Raw genomic sequence first — 12,175 nt, forward strand, 5'->3', positions numbered from 1 at the left:
GATGTTGGAGGGTTAGATAACGGAAGTTTTCATTCCAAGTGCTATCCGTACCTTTCTCGTCATCACAGTTTGGTTTGAGATTCTAAACGACGCCCTACAGTCGATCCATTGACGTCAAAGCGCAAAATAATTTGTTTTATTCTCAGTCTTCCGGTTGCCGTTCGAGTCTCAAAAATGTCTCTGCTTAAGTTCTATAAATTATTTGAACAGCCATGCTCTGGCAGGAGCGTTCGTTTTGATGTCGTACAAGGTTCGCTTCATATTTTCGTGACAAGTCAACATCGGTTGTCAGTCCTACATTCATATCCCTGCGGTATACTTAGTACGGAAAGCAAAGTAACTCTAAACCAATATAATCGTTCGTGAATTACGAAAAAAAAAACGAGCTGCGGATATAATTTTTTCAAGCTTCCCCACACACACTGGCATGGATTAGTTTGACTTAATGTATTGAGAAGAGCCTCAGGTTTCAATAGCAGCCGGCCTGAACACCAAGACATCTCTTTTTGTCGTAGTTTAAGCCCATGCAAGACTAAACAGAACCTTACACAACAAAACCAAACCCAAACATTAAAATAACAAAAAGTTTTAATGGAGATAAAAAACAAGATATAGCGTGTGTGGGTAATTCCAGAGGTTTCAAGACTTCTAAATAATTAAAATTTTGCTTCTGGGGAGAGTCTAGATGCCAAAATCTACAAAATTATAGCTCAGTCTAAATTATTGTCCTCCGTTCATCCATCTGACGTAAAATAGATATATCAAGCGAAAGAAATGTAGTTTTTCAACCGGTTTTGGTAACTTCAATATATCTTTGTTAAGACTTCCGGGAAGTAAATATTATAAACATTATAATTTCCATTATCAATATTTCGTATCATTCACTGCAACGGTTAATTTCACTTCAAGTACTTGAACAGAACGTTTGGACACAAAAGAGTTATATTATTTGCACGAGTTTCATTCGAAAGGTTACCGTTCCTCAAGGCTGACAGTGATACGGTTCGACCGACAAATCTAATTGCTTCGCAAAGCTGGGGATTTTGCATTTTATGGTACAGTATGATTGGCGTATTGTCATCACATCGCACAGTGACAAAACTATAACATGAAAATGCGTGGGTTACTAACATTGAAGTTCCTTTAATGTGAAATAGTTGGCTCACATGTTATTAAAAGTCACGTTAAGAACTGGGAGAAATCATGGACCAGAGTTAACTTCGCGAACAAACAAACAGGTGCATAGCCACTGACGACTACGGATGTACTCAGTTTTATCAGTTCTTCAAATTGTGAACATCAACATCGAATGAAAATCGAAACAGAGAATGAATTCATTGATTCAACGGAATCTATGTTTTGCATTACCTCAATTTTTCTTGGTTTTTCACTCATGAGAAATAAGTCGCAGGTCGTAACGAGATGAAAAGGTTTTAAGATAATCGAGAATTATTCCGTCCTTCTCTGTGACGAGTAAAGCCTCTCAGAAATTTAAAGTTCTAGTTTTTTTCAATTCATCACAATCACACATGGTGCATGTATGCTGATAGGAACTACTGTATGACAACAAAAGAACAACAAAACAAATGATTTAATCAATGTGTCTTATAAACTGCTGCCTCTTGATGGACATGATTCTGTCGCAAAGTTCACTCAGTTTTAATTTCACGTCGAAATGGTTCGATATTTTAAACAATTCGTAGGCGACCACCTGTGTGTAGGGCTGTTAGAGCGAATTGAGAAATTGACTGGAATTTTCCACCTATTTCGTGGCGAGATCAAGAACTTTGACGCCTTTTTCAAATAAACAATCATAATTCGTTCGAAATCTCTCTTTGCAAAACGCTGTAATTGTATTTTTTTTCGTCATGTCAGTGTTCATTAGAAGGCGCCTAAAGCGTGACCACTCTTGTTAAAATGTCCGAATAAAAAATAGACGCCTTATATCAGGAAATTTCTACGAGGAAAAAAAATGTGTTTGCCTCAGAACAATAGAGGCCGCTTAAATTTTGCAAGAAGCGAAACGTTGACTGAGAACTGTGCTTAACAAGTAATGATAAAAAAAAGAAAGTACTTTTAGAGATAATGACTTCTGCGAGTGTTAGGCCGTCTGTAGCAAAGGAAACGTACGGCTGAGGCAATTTACACTCCAAACAGATTTCGCCACAATATGCGCTTATCTTGTAGAGCGCTGCGCGTGCGTGAGCCGAACTCCAACATACAATTATTTAGATTACATGGCTGTTAAGACCACCGCGCTAAAAACCTGATCAACGGAACTGAAGCCACAAGAAATTACAGCTGGGTACTTCGTTATGCGAATAGAGAATATTTTTAATTTTAAATGGTAAAACAAAATGTAGAACGAGTGCTTGGTTAGAAAAAAATATAGCTAAATAAATAACCAAAACAAACAACTTTCAAATTTTCGTTTAACGCCGCACAAGCGAAAGGTGCGGACGTTCAGAGCGATGAAATAGCCATATGTCATAAGATGACTTACCCCACCACAACAACAGTGAAATCCAGAATATTCCAACCATTTCTTAGGTAGGACCCCGGGTGAAGCACAAAGCCAAAAGCCATTATTTTCAACAGCGCCTCCACACAAAATATACCAACGAAGTAGTATTCAGCAGCTTCCTGCAGTAAATACAATAAAATATAGAACAGTTCAACACCATCTTTTATCGAAACCAAGGCCTTACGTCACTGAGCAAATGGAGGTTTTCAGGCCTACTCACCAACTGTTGAGCCATGTCTGTGCGATCATTTTTTGGAAGCGGTGTGTTTAGAGCTAACACGATACAATTGGCTCCGATAGCCAGCAAAATAAAATATTCAAACACTGTAAGATAGGTTAAGGATCAAATGAAGTTCTGTGTGAGAAATAACCAGCCTACGGCTTTAGGATAACTACACATATTAGGTCTGTAAACGTGAAACCGAATAGAACGATGCGAGCTATTCAACCCCTGAAGGCCACTTTTGTAGGCATCTCTATCGAGAACATAACTTATAAATACTTAACCCCGCAAGTTATAAACAGTACTACATTGCACAAAAAGGATATTTCGACACCACGATCGATTTTGATAGTTCACGAAGCGGATTAGTTTCTGACAAGCAAAACAAAGCATGTGTGGGACTTCTCGCTTCTTGGAGAAATTGACTGCCGTACAAAGACATAGAGCGCGCCTTCTGAGACAAGTAGGACAAGCGCTCATTGTTATCGGCTGAAGCGTTAGGCATTTCCAGGGACGAGTCGCCTGTCTTCTTTGCTGCTGTTGCTGCATATCTGTCTTTATCCATCCCTGTAGAGAGCACCAAATATTGCGTCAACACTGGTTGTCCGCATTTCAAATTGGTGAACACCGTACAGGTCTTTTGAGCGGGCGGTGAAACGAACACCACGCAACAACACTAGTCTCAAGACGCGACGTTAACAAGCAGCATAATAAAGCCTTAGTAAATCTTGATGAAATCCCACATCGTAGAGACCTAAATATGCGTGCGTATAAATTGACAGTGCGGTCGCTATTCTCGATGACTCTCTATAAAACAAGCTCATCAGCCTTCAGCCAATGATGTCGAGGCGACAGATTCTTTTCCTCCCCTTTTTGAAACGGACGTCGCTAGCGGTAACCAGCTCGTTCAGAAATTATGGTCCTCTTTCTCGGCTCTCATAACAAAAAAAGTACCGTAGCGAAGTACGCATATTAATCAGTCGATAATACACCTGCTAGTAGCAAGAAAGACCTTACTGGCTATTGATATTCAAATTCGGCTCTCTCCATTATTATAATAAGACATCGAGCTGACAGGCTGCCACCTAAAGTCTTAACCTGTATTTAAACTCCTAGATATAACCTATCGTTCAAACCTCACACGACGAATTTGGCAGTCTTCCCAAAAACAATTTTAGAATAATTTGAGTTTTTACGCCATAGGAAAGCCTTACAGCCATTTTGCCGCTGTTTGTGACTCGTTTATTATTCGAAACGAGTTACAATAGAGTGAAAAGACGACAGATATGAAAACTTGTTTTTCCGTCTTAGTGGGTGAACATTGACCAACATCTGTTCACAAACCGACATTTTTCACGCAAAAATTCTCGTTGTAATTTTTCTTATCTCCCAAAAAAGTAAATTTATAATTTTGCTGTGAGAAATGGCTGACTTAGAACTTTCAATTCATTCATTAACTAATACGAAAAGGACAAACAGCCTTAAAGCTATCACGACATTCGAACGAATAAGTAAAGTTTCGAGTTGCAATTGCAGAGGAAGTTCCCCTATTCTTTCATTTACTAAGACTTGTATTACAAGTAAGCTGTCTACTGTTTAAAGCTATAGCTAACACCCTATTCTAAGTTTTCAATACTAGGATAAACTTAACAGCACACATTTTGTAATAACTCTTGTTTCACTGAAAATTTAACGTATTGTTGCAGGAGACATGAACATAAATTAGCTTTTGATTGAGGTCCGGTCGAAAACGCGATACAATTCAACAGCATCCCCTGAAGAGATTCATAAGCCTAATAAACTAATCTATTTTGGAAGATAGAAGCTGGGTAATAATTCCTCTATTTCCTGGGTTTTCCTTTACCAACAGCAATTTGTTTTCAGGGAAGAAAAATTGAAATTTTCTTTGTCGTGGGGATGCCGTTTTCTTGCCGGAAATGAGTTTTGATGCATCATCTAAATGACTGGGCATGATTCAGAGGAACTGAGATATTTTAAACAAAAATAATTAGAGAGAAAGCTCACAATTTTTTTTTTCTTTAACATAAAAGGTTCCCTCTGATAGTAACATAACAACCAATCCTGCTGTACTCGGCTATTCGCTCGTTCAATTATGTCACATTTCAAACGAGTTTTCTCTACCATCATTGCGGAAAGAACTCGCCGCTAATTAGATTTCAAAAATTCAAAGGCAGAAAAAAGCATTTAAAATTAAAATTTTAATGACTTTTTATTCAGCTAGGAGTGACAAACACAATTAGAAAGGAAAGAATGATCACAGAAAAAAGAGGTGGCAAATAGGAAGATGGATAAAAATGAGAGGAGGAAAACACGGAATCAAGTCGAAATTACGTTAATATTCCGTCATGAGAGACAAACACTAAGGAACTGCTTACGAGAAACGAAAATATTTTAATTTCCACGCATACATTACAGACGACTCTATTATCACGAACAGCCGTAGTTCTCCATGGAATAATGCAGTCAAACGTTCACCACAAATTAAAGAATATACGCTTTTTCTTTTGCTGTGCAGCCTGAACGACTGATTTTCGTGCTAAATTGAATATCACCATATCAATACAAACTATCTGAATTTATCTCCTCTCTCATCTCACTGACCTTAATCTCCGCGGAGAACAGTTTGCCCAGCGATGCATTCTGTCGAAAGAAAGAAAGCAAAATTATTAAGTACAAGCAATGTATCCATACACGAAAATGTGTCGAGAGTTTTTTTTTTTTTATCAATTTCTCTATTGTTTGCAACAGACCTCTTTGCAGAGGTATATGCTAGGATATTTCTATCTGATTAATCATGAGGAATTTAAAGATAACTTAAATTTCAGCAAAGATCTTATACGTCAGCGACGTTCAGCTCAATAATGATAACAAAAAGCCCACATTAATATTCACAATACAGCGGCCACAAGTTTCATTTGACTATGTTACTTGGCAAGTTACTCATTGAAATTTCACTCCAGGGTATTTGAAATGACACCTGAAATTTGGCGTCACAACAGAACGAGTTGTTTTGTCCTACTCCAAGACGATCTTTTCAATTTACTTGTATATTTGATGAAGTTATTTGTTTGTCTCGGGGACAATGTTCAGATTGTCAAGTGATATTCCCGCGCAAATTCAATGGTGCACTTGCGCGCGACAGATACAAGCCATATAAGGAAATCATGATCAAATTTGAAAATTATGACGATGTCGTAGATCTTCCCATGGATAGAGATTGGCTCTCGGGGAGGAAATATTTTGAACGAAAAAAAAGCTGTCTACCTTGCTAATTTACCATTTGAGAAAACGCTTATGGCAAAATTTCAGAGCAAGAGGGAATTTTAAAAATTCCAGCCGTTTTCATATTATCACAATTTCACACTCTGAAATTTTGTTCGTGCTTGTGTCTTCTGGATATTATTATTGTTATTATCATTATTGTTATTATTATCATTATTCTCGTTATTATTACTTTTACAACAGTAATTATTATTATTTCTATTATCATCATTGTCATTATCATCGTACCCTTTCAGGGCTACCAGCGTGTTTCAGTCAAAAACTAGCATCCTGTAATTCCTGAGTTTTGATTTGTTTTCATGCCATGTGACTAAACAAAGCATAATTTTTGCACTGTTTATCACGGATTTTGTAATATCTATATGGGTGATTTTGGTAAAACAAATTGTTCCACTGACGCTGTCTGGAGATGGTGGAGTGAACAACGGAATATCAACTAACTGATCCTCCCTTAATATGATAAAGCTGTGGCCACTTCGGAACTATGCACGTAGCTAGTTATCCATCATCTCATATCCAACACGCATTTGAAGGAAAATTGTTGAAATTGTCGAACTAAACAAGCATGCTTTACACTATGCGAAGAAACATAAAGAAAGTAGTGACTTCTACAGAATACTGGGTGAGGTTCCTTTTAGAGATAATACGGCAACAGATGATAGGCATAGACTGTAATATTTAAGCAACAGTGCGAGCTGACTATGGACCTGATGGTTTCTTTAAAAGTGGTTTGTTCTAAGCTAGTAAATGTTTTCCCTTGTTAGCCATAAACCTTCGTGACATTACTAACTGAAATTACCGCTTCGATTAACTTTAAGCCATACTTAAGATGGTTTAAAATGTGGTTTGGCTAAAAAGCGACTAAACTTTGTTTAACGCTTTAAACCCTGATAGTAACTAATATTTAATTTTCTTCACAATAGCACTTCTGAATGATTCATTAGGATCATGAGAGTAAAGGAAATTATCGCCAACCTAAGACTGAAGCTTTTATCGATAAACGATTTCTCCTTGTCAGTATCAAAGGCAATGTACAGACAAGAAAATGGAAAACTTGGATGCTGATGTTAAAGGAAAGCCAATTAAATCATGGCGCTATGAGTCTACGCGAGTGTAAGAGGTTTCGTGACTCTCTCTCACACTTCTCAAAATTTGATTCGAAAAATCATCTTGTAGTTCTCCACATGATGCACGATCAGCTCTTTTCTCTGGATTCTACTGAGTAAACCTTAAGCAAAAAATTTGAAAGCCCTGCATGGCGCCCATCATTTTTTTCTGCACCTACAGCGTGCAACATTACACAAAAATTGTTGCCTTAGTAAAATTTTATATTACACGAATTCGAGCCTTTAGCAACATGCATTAAAACTAAGTTTAAATTAAAGCACGACATCCTGAATAAATGTTCAGAATAACTGAACACTCAATGATGGATGTAACAGAATACTAATATTCTAATAATGTTTTACCTTTCATGCGTTAAGTCCGTTATCTACTTTGGCCCGCACGGCACAGTGCAGTAGTAATGTGTTACGTTAAGTAACTTCCCCTTTTAATCCACATCTTAAGTCAAACTCAGGAACTTGAGTAATTCTTTTCAATGGAAGAACAATATTAACGTCGTCTTTTTAGTTCCTGTTTGGTTTGTGCCAATATCATGTCTTAAAGTAAGATCTCTCGACTGATGTCCGTGTGCAGATCCTAAGGAAAGGCTGTAAAGCTGTGTACATATGAACATTACAGGTTGCATGCATTGGGTTCTTCCCACGTATGAACGCCATTCACATGACCGACTCATGATTCTGACAACATGGCAGGAACAAAAAATTATTTTGACATAACAGAACCCTTCACATTCTATTCCTGAAATAATTAACAAATAATGACTTATCTAAGGCGCTCCAAATGCACAATTTTTAGCAGACCGCACGCTCTTATGCGAAAAATTCACACACGCAAACATTAGGAAGGCTAAATCGTTTGTTGTATCTCCACTAACTGCACATAAACAACTGTAGGTTCTTAATTCGTGTTTTTATCAGTCTTCTACAGTTAAATTTTTCATTTTCTCTATTTTTATTCCGTAGAGATGTTTTCATGAAACAAGATAATTGACTATCTCGCAATTTTAAGTTAAATGAATATGTGCTTTTGTTAAAAGAGTGTTTTGCGTCATCACAGAAGGAGACTGTCTGGCGATAAAGCATTATCAAATTTTAACCCACACTAAAAAAAAACAACGAATCAAGATCAATTGTACATGGTCACGTTCAAAGCACACAAGTTCTTTGGAAGATTTCAACCAAAGAGCCTACATGAGGAAAGAGAATCCCCCTCAATCATGAAAAAAGAGATTTTATTTTTTTTGGAGATATTTTTCAAAGTCATCTTCAAAAGATATTTTTTAAGACTCAATTAATCTGAAAGAAGTTTTGATAACAATATCAAAATTCATTGTAACAATCTGTATATTGGTCACTTATGCTTGTGTTTCAATCGTCCGAAACGAGGCTTGCCTTCGTGGCGTTTTCTCTCTGTGTCGCATCCTGTTTTGACTTTTGACGAAGTAAGTAAACATGGATTTTTTATTTCTCGAAACAACATTTAAATTCCACCAAACTTCTTGCATGGCTTGACTTCCGATCAGAGACTAAAAATAAATGAAATTCAAAGTGTTTCTTAACGGGCTTCTAAGTGAGGTGTTCATGTTCTCTCAAAGGGAAAAATATATTTGTAAAAAAGGAATATTTAATTGCAACAAGAATACCTTGTCACTAATTTCATTGGTGGTCAGTAAACACAGACTCGATGGAGTGCAAAGTACGGAATAGGTGGGTAGTTCATCATAATTGCTTATTCACTTTGAAAACAATGGTCCGTGGAACCAGCTCTTAATGATACTGATTTCCATAAGCAAACAACTGTCAAGTCCCAAAATAGCACAAAACCACAAAACTGAATCTCACCGACAACAAAATAAACCCAAATTTAATTTTTCGTGGTTTTGTGTGCTGACTCACTCCGGCAAGTGGGTAACCAATTAGGTTTTCCATGTTGGGTCTGTTAGCCGCAACAGCCTAGAGACTGATAACGACGGCATTTAAAAACTGTTCAGTAAGATACACTAATTTAAATTGGTCATTACAAAAACGTTTATAGCTAATTTAGTTGTCAGAGATCTTTCCAATGATAATTGCAGACAAACCACGTCAAGTTCTTGCTTAAAGTTGCAAAGCTTAGACTACAGTCTTAAGAAGACTTTAATTTTTCATCAAATAAAGGTATAATGCTTTTGAAGGTTTGAAAATTTTGTGTTACCGCTTCCATTTTCTTTTGTAAAAGCCGACGAAAGATCTCTGTATTTCATGAATTCGAAAAACTCTGAAAAACATCGCAGAAATGCACCGGAAGGTGTGAGGTCCAGAAAAAAACCCTGAATACAGAAGGCTGGACTACTAAACCCTTAACAAAGATCCTGGTGAATACGAAATTACCAGCATCCAAGAGTGCAGTTTAAAAAAAAATACACTGTTGTTTAAACTCTGTATATCCCACAAAAAAAGGCATGCAACGTCGTGCTAGCTATTGTTCGATCACTTGAGCTCTCAAAGAATTAATCCACCAAAAGGCCAGTTGGGTATTGATCAAGAATATTTGTTTACGTTAAACATCGCTATAAACTTATTCTGCAATGTCAACGTTTCAAGCACGAAACTTGACTTCATCAACTTTCTGAGTAAAAGCTGTTCTTTAGGCACTGTAGTATATGCCGTCAATTCAAAGAGAGGAAATTAACATGAAAAACTCTGTGCTGGTGACCAATGTGTACAACTTCTACTTCAATCCAACCTTAAACAGCACGCTCGCTCGATGAACATTCGACAAGTTTCGTAGGCAAGTACTAAGCCCTACAAAAACCCGAAATGTCCTATATGGCAATGGCTAGGTTAGCAATCAAAACAGGGATTTTTGCGTCGCGGGATGCTAAATGGCACAAAAGAAAATAATCTTGGTCGCACACAAAACGGATAAAAACAATTCCCTTATAGTTAATACTTGCAACGCTTGCAACTCGTTTCAAAATTAAGATCATGTCGTGTGTTTAGCTATATCTTAAAATACGATTTTAAATTCAGTGTCGAAAGTTTGTCGGGAAGATCGATGATTTAACATTACCTGTGACTTTAAGACTTGTTGATAAACGAAGTTCTTTGCTCCGACAAACGAAAACAGTAGGAAAGATCCCTTTTGAATGGTGATAAGCTTGGTGTGATTTTTTCGAGGTTCTAGAACGCATCTGTTTAAAGACACAAAATATTTGAGTCAGTGCAGTATGTTACCCGGTCGTCAAAATTGTTGTCACGAGGCAATTAACTCCGCATTTAAAGTGACACAGAGAATATAGAAGAAACTCTTGCCTTTCACATCATCAGAGCTGAGTCAATTTTTATCTTGTCTCGATGGCCAAGAGATTTTAAGACAGAATTCTTCCAACTTTTACATACTCTTACATAGAAATACACAACGTCCGTTTTAACCTGTTACATAGTTCGCGCTAACTTTCATGTCGAAATCATTGACCGTAAAAACCATTTAAATGCAAATTTCTTCTTTACCCAAATGATAACAGACGGAATTTGAATATTTGTAGAAAAAAAATTGTTTTGAATTTTTGCGAGATTCCTTCGCCTATGGATATTCATTTCTTGAATTAATATCGATTATCCGCATTTGCAATAAAGTCAAAGATGTTGGCCATCTGCGATTGTGATTTTCACAAGTCCGACAGAAGAGTGATAAAATTATTATTCTTGGAATTATCAACCACAGTTGACCTTCACACTGCTTACAAGTTGATGCAGACTTTTAAAACAAATTCCACGCTCAAACAAACATCTCCTCGGAAACATTTGAAATTTGCAGACAACAAATAAAACAATGAATCTGACAAGAAAAAAAATTTTTATCATTTAAATTGTCAAATTTTATTATTATTTTTTTTATTTTGGAGTTTATGCTGGCATGAGCAAAACACCTTCCCTTCAACATAGAGTGCACATCGTTATTCAAATCATCTGTCTGGCAGAAGTCCTCAAAACAAACTCACACAGCATGTGTAGAGGACACAAGACCCGTAATGAAAGAAAAACTTTCCTAATGAATAATGATTTGCTGCCAAATGCAAAAGATGTTCCTTGTTCATTTCCACAAGAGAACGAGAACTGCTTCAAGGGAATTGGGGAAAGTCAGTCAAGACTGTTTCATTCTGAATTTCTAAGATCACAACAGCAAGAGAGCAAACCCGTTGTTTTTTCATACAGTGCTATGAACAATCTTTAGCGGTATATGAATTTTTACTTAATGAAAGTTCAGAGGGATGTTTTTAATTTGTTCCTTCATCGATTTTCTTGCATATTTGGCATGATTTTTTTAGGGCTAACAAACACCAGACAACAATTTGCAACAAGTAGTGCCGCTGAATTGCTTCTCATGGCATGGAGAAATTTTGCAAAGATCGTCATCTCTGCGAAAGAACTTTCTTTCTGCAATAAACTAACTAGTAGTAAGAGAAAATAAAGTTTTTTTAAAATCTTTTGGTCGTGGGTCATTGATTTTAAAGAATAACACATGAAGCGGTTTCTCGCTGAAATTGTTGCAGCGACAATTCGGATCGTGTATTTGATAGCAAACTACCAAAACTGGGCTTTTGTGAGACATCGGCTGAATACTGTGAGAACATTACGTCTTCGTCACATAAAAATACTCAATTGTGTCAACCGCCTACTTGGAAACGTTAGACATGGACCGAGGCAATCAATAAAGGGTCGATATCTTTTCACGGTGTCCTACAAAGATTCTTAATGACGACTATGTGGCAATGATCGACGTGGCGGAAAAACAACAGTCGCTTTAATGAAAACTAATGAAAAATATTCTGCCATTCATAAGCCATATATTTGTCTTGGGCTTTATTTAAAAATGAAAGAACTTGTCAACTGGGAGATAAGAGACGCAGTATTTTGAGCTAATATGATGATGATGTTGAGCTAATACTGCGAGTTTAACCAGTATGAACAATGGTTATATCGCAGAAGACGCTTCAGCACAGGGTCGTTTGGTCAACA

At 36.8% G+C, this 12,175-nt stretch overlaps 1 protein-coding gene across 8 annotated transcripts in view; it reads right to left on the reverse strand.

Moving 5' to 3' along the window:
• Positions 1-10,606, reverse strand: part of LOC131778799 (voltage-dependent L-type calcium channel subunit alpha-1D) — a 37,679-nt gene extending 27,073 nt beyond the window's left edge. For 5 of the 8 annotated variants that reach the window (XM_059095256.2, XM_059095252.2, XM_066165147.1 and 2 more), the window contains exons 1-6: positions 10,469-10,606; positions 10,227-10,347; positions 5,370-5,408; positions 3,073-3,314; positions 2,745-2,849; positions 2,504-2,643 (exon numbers count right to left, since the gene is read on the reverse strand). In XM_059095256.2, the coding sequence (XP_058951239.2) occupies positions 2,504-2,643; positions 2,745-2,849; positions 3,073-3,312 (485 nt within the window). In that variant the 5' untranslated portion in view covers positions 3,313-3,314; positions 5,370-5,408; positions 10,227-10,347; positions 10,469-10,606. Of the gene's footprint in view, positions 1-2,503; positions 2,644-2,744; positions 2,850-3,072; positions 3,690-5,369; positions 5,409-5,745; positions 5,836-7,519; positions 7,697-10,226; positions 10,348-10,468 lie in introns of those variants that run through there. The other 3 variants (XM_066165146.1, XM_066165144.1, XM_066165143.1) reach the window with 3 other exon arrangements.
• Between the last annotated feature and the right edge of the window lie 1,569 nt (positions 10,607-12,175).

The sequence above is a fragment of the Pocillopora verrucosa genome, chromosome 4, assembly GCF_036669915.1.
Source record: "Pocillopora verrucosa isolate sample1 chromosome 4, ASM3666991v2, whole genome shotgun sequence".
NCBI classification, from domain to species: Eukaryota; Metazoa; Cnidaria; class Anthozoa; order Scleractinia; family Pocilloporidae; genus Pocillopora; species Pocillopora verrucosa.